The sequence below is a fragment of the Gallus gallus genome, chromosome 5 (assembly GCF_016699485.2).
Source record: "Gallus gallus isolate bGalGal1 chromosome 5, bGalGal1.mat.broiler.GRCg7b, whole genome shotgun sequence".
Lineage (NCBI taxonomy): Eukaryota > Metazoa > Chordata > Aves > Galliformes > Phasianidae > Gallus > Gallus gallus.
In genome coordinates, this window is record NC_052536.1 from 24,240,408 (window position 1) to 24,258,033 (window position 17,626).

Below are 17,626 nucleotides of genomic sequence, written 5' to 3' on the forward strand. Positions count from 1 at the left end.
ACATCCCAAGCCTGTGGCTGACATGGCAAAAGATTTTACATGCTTTGGTTGCTGTCACAGATGCTCTAATCATAAAACCATAACATGTCCCCTATCTCAATCTCGTGGCTTTTTGCCACTTGTTTCCCTCAGTCTCCCCAGTTTGTACACACCTTTGCCTGCTCTGCTTCTTTGCTCTGTACAACATCGCATTTAAGTACATGTGTTTGTTGGGGGTGGGGGTAAATTGGCTGACAACTTGCATAACTTCATGCTGCACATAGGCTTAGAACCTGTGTCACCCCCTGGGGCAAAGGTCTCTCCTTTGCTTTACAGACACCCACTGAACTCAGCATGGGGTTCATACTTAGAAACAAATTCAGTTCATGCTATGTCTGGGAACTTAATGAGCTGAAACAATTCTTAACCAGAAATAAAGGAGTCCAGCCTTCAACTAGAAATCTCAAAAGGCTACCTGTAATAACCTGTACCCCTTCTACAGTATTTTATTCATATTTGAAACCTACCAACATTTCCTTGCTGAACAAAGGAGAAGAAAGAGGATTGAACAGACAAATGATGTCCTCCTCTGGATCACGCAGCAGGTCAGCTACTGGGAAGAAAGCCTTGAGTTCTGGTATTTTGCTTCCTATTATTCCTGCTCTACCCTATTGGAGACAATGGCTCAAATACAGGCTGTCCTGTGCTGGTGGGACCGAGGGATAGGAAAAGAGAGCGGACCGTTAACAAGCTAACACAGCGTGACACTACCATCTAGTGGACTGTAAGGCTAATTTGAAATGCGTCTGTCTACACTGTAATCACCTGAAGATTAAAAACTCTTGAAACCATTCACTGCAAACAGGAAGATTCCTTTCCCTCCAACAGAGCCCATCTCCTGCCAGTCACCAGAGGGATTGGCCTGGACACCTGACCACACGTCTGTGTCGGCAGAGGAAATCTCAGGCTCCCCTCTGGAGGCAGCTCTGTTTAATGCGCTGCAAATAGAGTCTGGGTGAGCTTAGCACACTTTCAAGGAAACATATGTCAGAAAGGACTGTTTCTCCTCACCTGTGTATGAAATGATTCTCTTCCAGATATTTACAGCCACAGGCGATATCTCTAGCTATGTTCAGCAGGTCCTGCATCGTTAGCATGGATGGCTGATTCTGGAAAAGGATGCACAGAAAGTGGTAAGGGTAGAACAATGGAGTAGAAGAGGCAGAGGATAATTAGAGAGCAGCAGAAGGGAAAGGGAGAGGCATATACCAGGTGGCGGGAAGGCTGTATCAGGCAGGAGCAAAGAGGGACACAAGCAGCTCAAAAGAAAAAGTTAGAAAAGGAGGTAACTTTTATTTAAGCTATTTTTTTTCCCCTGGAGATTTTAGTACTCCTGAGCACAGCGCATGAGTGTAGGCTGCTTAGGGATTTATGTCTTGACCTGAATAGCTTAGAAAAGGGGTGGGAGAAAACTGCTCCCTAGCAGTTTTGGGCATAGTGGTGAAATGGGAGGTAAAACCAAAAGAAAGAACAGCAAAAACAAACAAAAAACATCCAAACCTTCCTTTTATAGAATTGATATATTAGCAAAAGAGATTAGCACATGAATTCAGAGAGAGGGAGAGAGCGAAGATGCATGAGTGTGCATCTCTGCACCAGTGCTCAGCATTCATCACCTCATCTGTTCTTGTGGGAGGGCAGAGAATACCCTGAGTGTGCAGAAGAGAGAGGCTGTATCGCGGGGCTCTGGGACTGGCACTCACCCATCACAATCTACATTTCCCTAAGAACAATAAGGAAATCTCTCTCCAGGAGCCCTGCTTATTTTCATACAGTCATTTATTTCTCTGTAGGGAAATCTCCTTGGTGTTTCTCCAAGAACTTCAGTACTGCTCCTGGGAAGGGTGGGGAGAAATTACTACATTGCTCATCAGAAGCTCAAGAGATATCAAATAGATTGTTCTTTTCAATCTGCTTTTGTTCCTGGATGCTGCTGTCTCTGTAATTTCTCCTGTTCAAACCACATAGCGTACACTGCAGCCACTGAGCACTGTTTTTATTGGCTAGGCAAGTTATTGTACAAAGCTCTTGGGCACCTGCCAGGGAGAATTATTATAGTTATAAAACAGGCATTTCTGGTGAGGAAATGAAGGAGGAGATACAGAATCACAGACTTTGAGACCTTATCTCTTCACTGGGATCCCTCTGTCTGTGATGGGCAGGCATTTCTCTGCAGCCACAGAAACTTGCGGTGAAATACATCACTGATGGGGCCAGTTTGTTTTCAGAAAGGTGAGCAGGGACATTTCTTTGAGCACTAAGGGGAATTCAGCTCTTGTATTTGCTATCTACTGACATTGCAGCTAACATAGTGGCAGCTTTGCTTTCCCATGATATTTTAAAAATAACTGTTCCTCACATAACAACTATACTTGATTTATGAAGATTATATTTTTATTCTCTGTTTTCCACAGAATTTATCTACTTGCAGAATTTATAGAACTTTCACTCAAAATGGCATAATCAAAATTACATAGACTCTTCTGCGTGGATGCTGTTATATCATTCTAAGTGCCTCTAATTAGTATATTTACTGCTCTGTGAAGAAGGAATTAAGCTAGATCTTCTAACAACACACTAGTATTGGCATAGGATTATACACATGTAAAGCTACAGTATGTGTGTTGAGAGAAGAAGCCATGCAACTGCACCAAGTCACGTAGGAGTGCATAAGGCCCCAGCCAACCTCATTCATACTAAAACCAACCATAAGCCTAGCAGGGAAGGTTTCTCACCACTCTGGGTCGATTCTGTCGAAGAAAACTCTTCATATCTCCTCCAGCCATGAGCTCAAGAAGAATGAAGCGAGGCAGCGTCTGCAGGCTAACACCAATGCACTGCACAATATTCTGATGATTGAACTTACTGAAAGGCAAGGTCACAGCAACACAAAGAGAGACAATGTTAGTACTTGGCCAACGTCCTCCACGTTCACTCTGCCTTGAGCTTTGATGACCTGGATCGAAGCAAGTTACTGAACAAATTCAGGCTGGGGAAGATCATGTGCTACCAAGTGAATCAAAGCATTCTATAATTGACTGAAATTGCTCTTTAAAAACCCTATCAGTGTTACCTTCAGTTCATCTGCCACTCAAACTTGTTACAGACTTTAAGAAGCAGTATTATGTCATGAGATTTATTCTTGAATTGTGCTTCAGCAGCAGAAAAAGAGCATCTGTTGCAGTAGGCGCTTGACGGGGATATATTGGTATATACGGGTATAAACTAGGCCAGGTAGCGAGAGGTGGAGGAACTTAATCTTGCTCAAATTTAAAATAGATCAATTCTATCTGTGCAAGCTACTGGCACAGTGCAGAGCCATGTTCACTACCTTATCCACACAGAAGCTTCGAAGTATCTCACTCAGCTACTTTTTGTGGGGGAGAAAAAAGGCAAAACACAAGGACTTTCCCCAGAGAAAGCACTTATGGCAAATAGTTCTACAGATAAGAAAAGCAAAAAGGCTGCACATAATAGCACCACCTGAAAAAGCCTCAATTTGAAATGCTTTTCATACCTTCTTCGGCTGCCCAAACCACTCTTCTAAAAGCCTTACTTCTATTTGCAAGAGATAATATTGTTTAAGCCCAAGCATCCAAGACCAACAACTCACCTCCCTGGCACACAGCCCATGTTGTACCATCCCTGGTAGTCATCTTGCAAAGGCTGAACTTCTGAGTCTCTGCACAAGTGGCTCTAATATTTAGCTTTCCTGTTGCATAGTCTGCTTTCCATTTCACCACTGATAATTTATTTTTGCAAGAACTTCAATACATGTTACTTGATACATGAATGCTTGGTAAAAAAGCAATTTTTTCTTTGAAAAGGAAGCCATTTCAAATACAGAACAAGCTTGTACAAAAATGTCATGCCTGAACATGACCAGCAGAACCAACCAGGAGAAATTTTTGTTCAGATGTGCATCAAAAAAACCCCACAGCTACAGTGTTTAGGATAAACACAAGTGGCTGAAACCAGTAACTCGTACACTACTAAAATACTATCTGGTGACAAAAGAGACCGGATATTATTTTTTCCCCAAACCCAAGCAACAGAACTAATATTTCTCATACCTGCATTACTCCTTTCCCCCCTACTCACCACCAGTCTTAAACCCTTGAGCTATACCTGATAATCAGTGCTTCCATCAGGAAATCCATCTCATCTTGCTCGGAGCAGACTTCTGGCAGTGTCTGTTGAGAGTTAAGGAAAGCGAGGGCCGCCCCACCAAATAATTGAGAACATTTAGGAGTGCACCAAAGGATAAAGGAAAAAAAAAGAAGCACGTAACACAAATGTGAGTCACTTCAGGAAGCTATGAGGAGGGTCTCATCTCTTCAGTGCCAGTCAGCTGAACTGTCTGAACTCAGCAGTTAGAGGAACAGGAAAGTGGTGATCTACTTGGAGGCTTCGTTTTGTGTACATTTAACTATGTACAGTGTTCTAGAGCAAAATTATTTCAGATTTACATTAAGAAATGCATTGGCTGGGGACATGGAGATCTAGTAAGCACTTTAAAACCACAGGTTTGAATTTATTCTCCCTTTGCTATTAAGTCCACATTGCAGCACCTACTTCCATGTCGTGTAGCACATACAGCCACTTGATTCATATAATTATGTGACACAGCCTTACAGCTTTCTCTCCTGCTAGCAGATCTGGACAGCATCTGCCACTGCTTAATGTGAACTGCTCCTGTGCCAGTTGGAGGATTACGGATGAGTTATCCACAGCTGGGTGTAGCTCTTGCTGCAGTTTCAAAGTGCACACAGAAATGGGTGGTGGTCATTGCTCAGTGTGGTGAGGGCTGGCATGGAAATGTCTCCAATACAGGAGACATTTTGCTATCTGAAATAAGTGATTGCTTTACACAGGACAGTGCAAACAATCTTCGCCCTGAAAAACTACAACATGCTGATCTGCTTCTGTTTGGCACTGTGCTTCCTACGAGACATGATTTTTTAAAGAGAATTTTGAAAGACAGAGCAAATAACAACAAATAGCAGAACTTATTTCTATTAATGAAATCTATGTTTTGAGTTGAACCCATAGGAGTAGACTTAGTCCTCTGAGTCACAAGCTTGTAAAAGAACAGAAGGAGGCAACGATCATCTTGTACTTCAGGGTTGAGTAACTGACAAATCCTGAGGCAACAGCAGTAATTTCACAGAGAATTAGCCTGTTCTCTCTTGTTATTAATGACATGGAAAATTATGATATTACAGCATAAGTTCACAGCAGCATATTTAATGCTGCGCAGCACTAAGAAACAACTGCAAGTTTCATCAATGGTAGGCAGACACTATTCTCACCTATAAAGGAAATGTAACTGAAATCCAAATTATGAAATATAGTAGTGTCACATGAGAAACTTATGAGAAAGTACTTAAAAACTGAAATGTAGAAGTAAAAATAGACAAGCATTACTCTAAATATTTGCTGTTTCCTGTCATATAAATACTTCATACTAATATTAGCCAGGATTTTCTGTTTTATGCACAGGATTAAGAAATCTCTTTCCAGTCCAAAATGCTCTGATTGTTGCTAGTTTTTCTTCCCCCTAACTTTCTCTTTTCCCAGCTACTCAGATCAATACATCACAGTAGCACAGGACAGCAGCTGTGTTGGCCTAGTGGACCTGTCAAGGGCTCTCTGCAATCACCTCAGCAGAAATCACATTTCTAGGGGCAAACCAGATTCTCTGCTGGGGTGAACTGATGATTACGTGTTGATTTCAATGATGCTATAGTTATTTATGCTGATAGGTTATTTGTTACTCCATTTTAACATGTAGTATTAAGCAGTCTCTATGCTTAATTCATATAAACTATAATTCATATAAACTCCCTTCTGAGGGCACTGGTTCTCTCCTTCCTGAGCAACAGGGGTGGAGGCTACAAAAGAGATGGCCCTTTTTAGATTCTTATCCTAGGTTAGATCACAACTCATAGGCATGCAGCAAACAAGACAGATAATACTTTACTTTCAACCCTCTGCTGGTGCCACACAACTTAAAAATCAAAGTTTATAGCTCCCAGATGCAGCAGCATGAGGAAACCTGCATCATATACACACCTCTGTCATTACACATGTGATTTGCATCAATCTGCTGGAATGGCAGTAAGATAATAGGACTCTTACTGATAATTATTGTTGTATATAAAAAAACTAACAACTCTGGGTACTGACCTTAATAGCCACTTGGAGAGGACTGGGATCCCCTGCGATGCCTACCACTGTTCCTTCATAAACCTCACCAAACGCACCATGTCCTAGTGCCCTGGGAGAAAGAGAAAGAGAGCAGCTGTTACTGTGTCTCTGCACCAAGTATTGGCTAAGTGCTTCTTACTGTCCAGCCCAAGAACAGGTAGAAAATCTGTTGTAAAAGATCAATCAGTAGCAGAGTTTTGTTTTCATCTCAAAGCCTCTGAAAATAACTTCTCAGTATCTTCTAATGCCATCTCTGAACTAGGGAGGTTGGATCATTAATGGCTCTGAATATATATCCCTTCCAACTCAAACCATTCTATGATTCTATGAAATCAAACAGCCTGCTAAATCCTATGGCACTGTCACAATGTGCGGCCGTAGCAAGGCAAGAAAGAACTGGAGTGGTGGTGGGGAGGGGTGGAGAAGGGAAGGAATAAACAAACAGTACATATAAAGGCAGCTGCAAGATGATCCCTTCAGGAGATAGTGTAACACAACACAAAGATGATAAAGCTTTTCTTTTCCTTGTAGCTTTAATCAGGATCATCTGAACTATATGGAGTGGAAGAGCAATCTAGTGTGTATTTCCTTGTGTCAGGAAATGCAAAAAAAGAAAAACTGCTATAGGTTTGGAAGGGAGTTATTGCTGGGTAGCAAATACAATCCAGGACATCGCACAAGAACAGAGGTGAAGTAACCTCTACTCTGGCATGGGAACGTGGGACAGAAGGCTTATGAACTCATACTTGCTCTTAAGAGTTTTATGGCATCAAAGTATTTTAGAGGACATAGAAAGTGTCACAGTTTTCCTTGCCTATTAGTTGGTGCTTTCCAGTTAGCTAGACAGGAAGCCCTCAGTTTCTTATTCTGGATGCTTGTTGTTGAATACAACTAGCATTTAAGCCCCACTTCTGCCTTTGCTTCAGGCTGCCCTTCCCCTCCTACACCAAGCCTTACCGAAGCAGAGAGATGTTCTTCCGTGGGATCTCCTTCAGCTCACTCAGAGTGGCGGCCTTCCCAGCAAAGCAGTAGTTGGGGTTGTAATCTGTCATGATGGCTGATGTGCGGATTTTACTCAGTTTATATTCCGGGCTCTGCAGTCGTGCTCTGGCTCCTTCCAGTTGCTGCTTCTTAAGGTGATAAACTGGGGATGAGGAAAATAAAATACACAAACAGTATCAGAACCTGGAAAGAAAATATAATACCAGGCACACAGAACAGAAAGAAGAAACCAAATCTGTAACTACAAATGCTCAAGAAGCATCATTAGCTTTCCTGCACCTCCCTCTTCTATAGCGATTTAATACTGAATATGCAAACATTTTTGTCCCTGCAGAGTCCTAATCACCTGGAAGAAACTTAAGTTACCTCTGCTTCTTTATAAGTCGGCAGAGGAAATGTTGTCTCACATGACACCTTGCTGGCACTGAGGCAGCAAAAAAGAATGCTGTCTCTCTGAAGGAATTATGTGTTCAATTACAGAGATTGTGACTTTAGTCTATACAGCAATGGCTGCAAAAGAAGGGTCTGCCTACAGGGTTGTCCAAGGTTTTTTCTACAGCAAATACAAGGAGAGAGCAGTCATTGGCTTTGGGGATTATGACTGTGCTTATCTGTGGGGTGGTGATGTTTCCTATTATTTCTTTCTCCCTGTTCCCTCTCTGATTCCCTTGGGAGACCAAAACATTCTGGCTCCAAGTATTAGAAGTAGCTGTATGTGGTTGGGTGGTCCCTTTTTGTCTAAATTAACTGAGAAAAAGAAAAGTCAAAGGAAGTGTTTCTTACTGATAGATAGGCTGCCACCAGTGAGGATCATTCCGAGCATCACAATTACAGCCACCACAGCTAGGAGGAGTGGGAGAGGCAGATGTCCCTCTGGGATATGACCCTGTGGAACTGGAAAATGAAAAACAGAGGTGCATTAATCAGGAAACAAGCCAAGCTGCAGGAAAGAACCCCTGTCACGGTTGTTGTTTCAGAAAACAGTACAGCGACCATGGCTAAATCATCCTATAGAAAATACAGAAAGTCCCTTTACAGCCTTGAAATTTGAAAAAAAAAATAAAAATCATTTTTAAAACATTGTTAAGACAGAAATCTAACTAGTAAAACACAGGTTGCTTATGCATTCCTCAGTTTTTTTCCTAATGGGTAACATTATTGCTAACAAGTCGAAACTGTCTACAGTCTTGATGCACTGGCATTCTAAGAGGCCATGTCAGTAAACAGTGAATACTAGGCATCAGCTGAACAGACACTGTAGGAAACTTCTGTGGAAGGAAGTAATTTGTGGCTTAAATTAGGTGGTACATTATACAGGAAAGGTATCATTGCTTAACTATTTGACACACTGTATCCATTCAAGAGATTTAGTGTCCATTTACAATTAATTTATCTTCCATCTAATCCAAACCTGCATTTTAGATATGGTGGCAGACATGCAGCTCAGCATACAAAGAAAGGACATCAGGAATTTTCAGTACTGGGTAATTGTATATAAATACAAAAGCCAGGAAGAGAGACACTACAAAGGATACGTTCATTATCCAGTTAGGATAAAACTGTATCTTACCAGTGCAGGTGACATTGTCATTGGCTAGCACAGCCCCCATCTCACATTGGCAGACTGGCAGGTTGGTGTCAGGGTCTCTCTTACAGTTGTCTGAGTGGCAGTGGCTACAGTTAAGATAGATCTGAACCTCCACCTCACCATCATTCTCCACGGCTGAATAAGGAATCAGACAGAACAAGCAGGTTTAGTTTATCATTTCCCATCTTTCCCCAGTAAGGGCAAAAAAGAAAAAAGAGAAAAAAGGAGTAAAAGGAGTAGGCAGGTACCACTTCTCCTTTCTCTGCAAGAGAATTGATACTGTGGGCAGGTCAGAAATCTGACATGGTCCAGAAGGGAAGAAGGAATTGAATTCTAAGCAGACAGAGAAGTCCTGAAGTGAACTGACTTGAACGTGTCTGGGACCAAGGATGTGCAGTTAAACTGGATGACTGACACCTCTCCTGGCTTAACTGCTAGAGAGGAAGAAGGTCCCAGAGCATTATAGACAATTTTAAAGCAGTAATCACAACTGAGGAACTGGCCTGCAGAGTGAAATATGCCTGAATGAAAGCTATAAAAAGAAAAGGCAGGAGGAGAGGCAGCGGGAAAAAAGAAATAGAGAGAAGGAAAAATGAAGAGTAAGAAGAAAAAGTGTATTGTACCTGCAAGGGGATGCAAGAAGATCTCTCCAATGGGATTCACAAACGAGATGCCATACTGCCCACCAGCTGTGATATCATCATTTTTAGAGGCATGCCCCCCTGGAGAAAGAAGAGTATGGTTAGTTGTCAGTGCTGCATGCTGCAAAAGTGTGATGCCTCTCAAGTGCCACATTTTGTTCCTGGCTCTAAACACCTGCAGTCACTCTCCAGTCTTCCAGTGATATTACTGTGTATAACATCCTTAATGAATAAGGCTTGCTCATCCCAACCAGTACCAAGGCTAGTGAAGTGGCTTATTCAAGTGTAGGTTTCTCAGTTCATCTAGGTAAAAATACATTTGCTTTAAAAAGAAAAAATAAACTGAACAGTTTCTTGGGCATTTTGAGAACAAATAAAGGGATTATTCAGCACATCTGGAAAATACTTAGAAATGCTTCTATAACCTTGATTTCTCCAATTAAATAGAGATGGAGGGGGGTGCTCATGCCATTCACGTTGAAGTGTCTGTAAGTGACTTTCTGCAGTAGTGTACTTTCGCACTGAGAGCTCTATTTCCTAGTTGCATGAGCTCTGAACTGCACAAAATGAGACAGTACAACTTATTTCTTCAGCAGACCTACCTCTGTAACCTCCACCTCCTCCACCAGAAGTACAAGCTCCTCCTCCACCACCAAAACCACCAGAGGTAGCCCACTGGAGCTTGGCTAATGCTTGGTGACAAGCTTGACCCCCTTCTCCACCTTCCAAGAGGGATTTCCCAGCTTGAGGAAGCAGAGTCACATCTTGCCAGCCACCACCTCCACCTTCACAATCAAAACGTCACAACAAAGTGAGAGCAGGTGAATGAAGCACAATCAAAGAAAATGTAATTAATTTCTTAAGAAGTGCCTGCATTCAAGTTAACTCTTTGTTAAAGGGTAAGAGAATACACAGACAAGCTTCTTGTTGCCATGGTTAATAACAAAGTGGAAATCTAGCGCATGACCTGTAGTATCTGCTGCATAACCAACAGTTCAGCACCAATTTGTAGTGGCACTGGGGAAATAAGGAGCCCACCAGCCCCCTTTGGGATAACTGCTTAGGGCTTTCAGCCCTGTTAGATGCTGAATTCCTTGGGGAAATAAAAACTAAACTGGATTTTCTTATCTCACTTGAGTGGCCCCTCTATAAGGATATTACACAGCAGGATCTGGAGAGCCACTGGCACACACTTATTACAAGACTATAAGTAAGCTTCCATTTCTAGGACACTTTCAGAAGAACTCTTTGTTAGAGTTTCAGGGAAGTAATAGGGAGAAAGTCCTCTCTTGTAAAGCCACTGTTACAGTTTGGAGGAGTGTGCTCAAACTCCCCAACATCATTTTCACTCAGCGACTTTTCAGAGAAGAGCACTCCTATGGAACAGCCACTCATCATCTGTCCTATAAATTCTCTTTTTATCTAGTGATAGACCATATAAAAAGACATCTTTTATAGACTAGAAGCATACTTCTAACTACTACTACCGTAGAATTCCAAAATATCAAGAAGCCCCTCACTGTCAGGACAGCTTGTACATACAGCCATTTGATTCAGACTTTGTGTAGCTTCAGCATCTCACCTGCTGCCCCAGTTCTTCCACTGACTCCCGGTACTGCAGTGCTGTTCTCAAATTGCTCCAGAGGTACGTCATCCAGGGAGTTGTCCTGAGCCTTCAGATAGGCTTTTCCTCCTCCTCCTGCTGCGATGAGCAAAGGTTCGAAAATCCCATCCTTCTGCTGGAAAACCCCCCATCAAACATCAGAAAAACTTCACATCCCTTGAATACGTGAGCTCACAACAAACTCATCAAAAAGCACAAAAGCAATCCAAAGAAGAGAGGCCCAATGCCAGGGCAATGGTATTGATTGTTTCCTGACTACATTATAAGAATGTTTTACACAGTGTCTCTGTGTTCAAAAGTAACTATGCAAATAAATATCAATGGTTTGGTTTTTGGTTTGTTTTGTTTGGATTGTTGTTAGCATCAAAACAAGACCCAGTTGTGGTTCCCAGACCTGAGGTGTCAAGAACTGAAGAAGCAGTTCAGCTAGCTTAGCGACAGTGATGAATGTGATTGAGAATATGAAGATGTAAAGAACTCAACTAAAAATACAAAAAGACAGAGCAACACAAAGAGAGGCGGAGGGGGGAGCTGGACAACAGACACAATTCTTTCTCATCATCTTCATTTAAGAACTATGCTTCATATGCCATGATAAATGGTGAAAGATAGTTGCTTTGCAGGACACTACTCAGGTTGGAGGGAAAGAGGCAATACTTACTCTAAAGACGTAGGTTGCTCCTCCTCCACCCCCACCTCCTCCAGCCCAGTCCTTCAGGTCCTTTTTTTTTTTGTAATCTTCTTCAATGACAGATGACTCCCCTAAGCAGATCTTCTGGGTCTGAGGATTGGCCTGAAAGGAGACAAGAGACACACTCAAATTATTGAGATTTATCTATCTCAGTATGATAATATTGTTTGCGATACATACCAGACAGAGATAATATGCATGCGGATGTATATACGTGGAAGGGGAGCTCCTCTACAGCAAAGGATAGAACTGTCTGCTACCTCTGATTTGCATACAACTGAAAATACAAATGGTCTGCATGGACTGGCAGATCACATTCCTTAAAAAAATGTGAGGATGTGGTAACAAAGGATTTTTGCTGATGAGGTAACTTTTGAGCCTAAGTGACAAAGACTTTCACATCACTGGGTCCAGTATTAGAGGACATCTGTATAATCACTCCTGTTAGCAATTTCTGCTCATCACAAGTGGGTTTTTTGTCATTACACATGCCAATTCAGGGGTCACTGTAGTTAGTGGGAAGATTCCCACCATTTTTGGTTGGCTTTGGATTTAGACATCAGTCTCTAAGCTTAGAGAATACCTAAGAAAATGCAGCCACAATGCTGCTTCGGATTTGTAGATGCTTCTATAAGTTACAGAAAATAATCCAAAATCCTGGCACACAGAAAGAAATCCAGGCTGTGGAAAAATAAGAGTGGGAATACTCTTGCCTAGTAGCTCCCCTCTTAAAATAAGCAGAAGAAAGCCAATAATGAATTAAAACACCAGGAGCTTAAAGTAAAGTTCCTGTGGGTTTTGTATGTGTTTGCACATTTTGGGGTCAATTTTCTTTTCAGAGTTCTTCATGTTTGTTTTGAGATTCTTTCTAACTTGGTTTATTCGTTCGTACTATACTGACTGGATTTCAGAGCTGGATCCTGGGATTTCTATCTTTCATCACCAGTCCAGCCAAACCCCAAACCACCCACTGAATCTCAGTGAATTATATCTACAAAGTCTCTGCCCACTTGTGCCCTCACCCCAGGGCAGGCATCCTCCCCCTGCTGCCCCACTAAGATGTACAGCAGCTCATCTTTCTCCAGCTGGAAGGTGGCCGAGATGAAGACCCCGTGGGACCTCTCATTGTGGTTTTTGGCTCCCTTCCCTCCAGCTGCTCCATAGGCAGAAATTCTGGAAGAAAAAGGTGTAATTAAAGAGACAAATCTTACACTTTTCATCCTCCAAAACAGCTCCATCTGTAAGTTCTCCCCAGCCTGCACTCCCAAAAGGCATTGCTCCAGAGCAGGCTCTTGCTGCAGTGTCTCATGGCCCTTCTTTTTCTGAGACATATGCAGCAGAGGCTGCTCAAGAGGATCAATCAGCTACGCTGGAGCACTAGAGACCGATTTCAGAGGCAAACAGGGTGAACTGGCATGGCCAAATCTAAAATACCAAGGCTCTGGGCCCAAGACGATGGCAGCACTTGTCTTTGATTACATGCCCACAGTCACTCCTGTTCTAATCTCCTCTAAGTCACTGTTCCACCCTCCCATGTTTCAACAGTAGCTCAGACACAGAACCTTAGAGCTAGCTCTTCTATTTCTTTCCTGCTTTTCTATCCCTTCACCACTCAGCAAAGATGGTCTACACTTACATTTGCTGAAATTCCAGAACCAGAAAGTAGTTTAATTGTTGCTTCATCAACACGCTCTCATACATACCTGTACCGGTTTGTAGCTGGCACTCTCCAGACTTGCACTCCTCGGAGCCTGCCCTCCTTCTCTACAATCACCGACACATTGCTGCCCCTGTAGGCGTTGTCACACTGAGCTTGAGTTGGCCCGTGTGGACCACTGGCACCACATGTTGAGAACCACCAGAGAACAACAGATGTGTCCCCTGTGACCAGAAAAGACAGAGTTAGGGCAGACACGAGCTTCCCTTTATTTCTCAGGCATGTACAGTTAACTTACAGAACTCTTTAAATACAGGACATGTATCATCAGAATGTTCCTTTTCCTGGTGTTATGTGTTCTTTGTGACTCTTTGATGACAAAATGATTGTTGTTTACAAAACACTATTGTTTTTTCTCTTTAGTTAGATTATTATGAGAAAGATCACTCTGCAGTAGTGTTTGCTATGTACAGATCTTTTCAACTGAATATGTCAATTTATCATATGCTCATGATTATAATTTTAAAACAAAGAAGCTTAAACTTGCATTACAGTTCTCTCAAGGAGCTCTCCCAGTCTGTATACATATCTGGGACTGCCCCAAGCATTCACATAGAAATAAAAGTTGAAAATGTCTAACACTGCGACTAGTGATAATTAATCAGAGGTGATAACACTTTTAAAAGCCATGATACAGTGCACACACAGGGTCAGAGTTAAGCGGTACTGTATTTATTCAAAGTAGAACTGAACGATTAAAATAGCAGTGAAAATCACAAGCCTTTAAAGAAAATAATCTACTCTTCTTTAAAGGAAAAGATGAGCAAAACTATCCCCTATAGATGTTATCCTGCCAACATGCAGAGCATTAGCTCCACTACAGAAATCTCTGCCATTTAAGCTAATGGAGGAACTGACAGCAATATGGATTGTCGGATCTCAGGAGAACAGAGTTCAGGAGGTTTGTGCACACAGCTATTTGTTGGCAGCAAAGCAACCTCAAGACACAAGAATCTTGCATTTTTCTGAAGGCTCTTGGGTGGAATATGCTTTCTTTTGTACTTACTGGACTCTGCTTCCTCCAGCCTCCTCTCCTCACACACTCCTATAGACAGCTCTTCTCACCCACACAGTTGATGCCTGTCCCCCAGAGCAGCCCCCCTCTGCTGTTATCAGTAAACAGGTCCCTAGGAACCTTGGTTCTCCCTGCTTTTCATCCAGTTTCTCTCCTCTGTGGATTTCTAGACCCTCACATTTTTCCCTCCCTGATTCTTCATCTTTACACTCATATTCTCCATCCATTTGGTTCAGCCTCACTATTCACTAAGTCCCAGCAGTTCTGTATCTATCCCCAGCTTTCTGTACTAATCTATGCCTTTCTTTCCTGCACTGGCCTTAGTGCACTTTGAATTTCAGTCAGGTAGCTTCTGCTTTCACTTAAAGCTTCTTTACTTATGAGCTCCATTTCTCTTTAAAAACATCCTGCTCTTTAGAGACTGGTGATTTGGACCTCAGGAAACTGCTGCCCCACAGCCAAGCAGACCTGACATAGTTCTCCACAAATTTGGGAAAGATTATACTTCATTGCTCTGCCACTATAGGTCATGCAGAACATACTCAGGCAGATCACATACAGAGATAAAAAAGGAAGCTACCTCCTACAGGCAAGAGACAGGTTTTCAGTACTGAATCATTTACCTGGGAGGGAAGGCTCTTCCAGGGGGTTCAGAAGATGCTCATCAGGACTACTAATCTCCCGTGGGAACTGATGCTTTCCTTTAAAATGAGTTGGTTGTCTTCCTGTAATAGTTTGTAGAATGGAAAGGAAGATTATAGAAAAAAGAGATGCAAAATTTAAAAGTTTGCATGAATTAATTCAGCATGACCATTTGTTTAAGGTAAGTATATAATACCTTGGACAGAAAAAGTATTTTAAACAATCAGCATTTTTTTTTAACTGGTTTTCTTGCACCTGTATCTTGGCTTAGCTACCTCTATCTGTGCTGAAATCAGTGGGACTTCACATGAACAAACATCCTGTGTTATCCCATGGAGGCTTACCTGCAAGATAAGCTCCTTGGCAGCAAACTACACTGGCTATGGTTACAAGAATCTTCGAGAAAAGCACGGTATGGGAAAACAGATACCAGTACTGATGCTCTGCTGGTCAAAGGCGTAAAGGACAGTGATAGCAAAAAATGTTATCTTTGGTTCTTAATGCTGTCATGGTAGGTAAACGAGCTTTGGATCACTCTTCTCTCACCAACGAAATTCATACCCCTCCACTCCCAACCTTGTTTAAGGAATAATATGCTAAATAAAATGACGTCACATGGACAGTAGAGAAACAGAAGCATAGCCTTGGCAATAACTGTAAATTTTTGGACAAATCTTTCTGAAAAACACAGAGCAAAAGGCAACATTTATGCACAGTGAAACAGGCTTTTAAAAATCAGCCCTTTCTCAGGGAGGAGAGACTTCAAAGCAGAGGCTGAGCCAAAGCATCCAAATGCACTAAGAACACCATGTGTAACCAAAGCTGCCTTAGAACAGGAAAAAAGTAATAACTCTTGATTTATAATCTGCAAGCATCCTGTTTCCATAGTTAAATTACCCATTTGTATGCAGATCTTTGTAAGAAATTCTCTGTAAGAAAAGGAGACACTTTATGAGCTCTCAGTTAGTTTAATACTGAACGTTTTTCATTAGTTGAAAAACATTACAAATATTTCCATTTGTTCCAGTTGTGAGAATCTAACAGCTGTTTGATGCGCTATTCAAAAGAGACTCACTCATTTCCAGCTGGACAATTATCTCTGCTGCAAAGCCACTGCTCTAAATAGTGATAATTAACACACTTGTTAGCTGTGTCAGAAAGGCCAAATAACTAATTGAAGCATGGAGACCTTGCTGTGCTTTTACTCCTGAGAATATTCCCTCCAGGTCTGTGTGAAAGCTCATTGATGGATGGAAGTAAAAGGAAGCTTTGTACTGACACACTCTGTTCATACTGAGATAGAGAACTTCAATGGATGGAGTTGTCAAGCAAGTGAAAAATGAAATTAACCCGAAACAAATGATCTGGATCAAAGGCAAGAAGGAAAACCAAATGAAAACGGCAACTCATAGCCAGAAAAGATGCTTGGCCGCCCTAGGCCTGCCGTGAATGATGAATCCCAAAGGTCAAAACAGTTTCAGATAGTTAGAGATGTACAAGAAGTCTGGTTATGTTTGCCAGATTGATGGAATGTAAATCAATTCCTGAAATACAGAGTTGGTCTGTGTGTCCGCATGGATTTCTTTTTTTTTTTTTCCAGCATCCCAACTGGCTATCCTAAGGCAATGCTTTGTTTCCAAACAAACAATCTCTCCTCCTTCTCCAAACAGTCTCAAACCTTCACACACTAGAAGAAAGCTTCTGTCTCCTCTGTTTTCAGCATGCAAGCTGCATGACAGGCTAAGCATCAGCCTGTCCACATGAGCCATTAACTCTTAGGAAGCTGGTCCTTTATGTGCCACCAGAAATGAATTTGGAAGGTGGCAATTTTTACAAATATGGTGTAGCCCTGGCATCCAGAGGCTGCTACTCGAGTCTTTTTTTAGCTTCTACTTGCTTTTCTGATAGCCAAAATATTGGCCGCAATTGAACAGAGGGGAACAAGAATTATTCATGTTTAGGTGAACTTATATCAGAAAAACATGAAGAGCAACTACATCACTCCAGGACTCAGCTCATGCTGTTGATTTTCACACTGAAAATCATACAGTGGAAATCATAAAAGGAAAGGGAATCTTCTGCAGAGACAGAGCCACAGTAAATAGTTCCTATTTCCCTGTTTCTGGGACTGTAATGAAGATGGATTTAGTAATTTTGGGGCAGGGATTAATCAGAATAAAGTGCCTTGCAGTATCTTCAAAGTGTGCATAGTCTCTTCAGAGATCTTACCTCACTCATGCAGGTGGAGCACTTCTGGAAGCCTCTCCAGCTTGTCCTGGAGTGGGACAGAGAATGAGGAAACTGCACTAATGTCCCTATTTCCCAGCTCTTTGGCTGACACAATTGCACTTCTTGTCAGTACCTTACTAACTCAACCATACGGGGCTGTGCTGAGCAGCTTGAACCTTCTCATACCATTGGCCTCAATCAATGAGACTGGCAGGCCAGGTTTTGTTA

The 17,626-nt window shown here is 41.9% G+C and overlaps 1 protein-coding gene across 4 annotated transcripts in view; it reads right to left on the reverse strand.

Moving 5' to 3' along the window:
- LTK (leukocyte receptor tyrosine kinase) overlaps positions 1-17,626 on the reverse strand; it is a 138,098-nt gene that overhangs the window by 7,938 nt on the left and 112,534 nt on the right. For all 4 annotated transcript variants that reach the window (XM_040701151.2, XM_046942657.1, XM_004941624.5 and 1 more), the window contains exons 11-24: positions 15,151-15,252; positions 13,499-13,676; positions 12,818-12,968; positions 11,766-11,897; positions 11,063-11,219; positions 10,083-10,265; positions 9,463-9,561; positions 8,822-8,974; positions 8,035-8,145; positions 7,207-7,393; positions 6,229-6,319; positions 4,168-4,232; positions 2,775-2,904; positions 1,051-1,148 (exon numbers count right to left, since the gene is read on the reverse strand). In XM_040701151.2, coding sequence (XP_040557085.1) covers positions 1,051-1,148; positions 2,775-2,904; positions 4,168-4,232; positions 6,229-6,319; positions 7,207-7,393; positions 8,035-8,145; positions 8,822-8,974; positions 9,463-9,561; positions 10,083-10,265; positions 11,063-11,219; positions 11,766-11,897; positions 12,818-12,968; positions 13,499-13,676; positions 15,151-15,252 — 1,837 coding nt within the window. The remainder of the gene's footprint in view (positions 1-1,050; positions 1,149-2,774; positions 2,905-4,167; positions 4,233-6,228; positions 6,320-7,206; positions 7,394-8,034; positions 8,146-8,821; positions 8,975-9,462; positions 9,562-10,082; positions 10,266-11,062; positions 11,220-11,765; positions 11,898-12,817; positions 12,969-13,498; positions 13,677-15,150; positions 15,253-17,626) is intronic.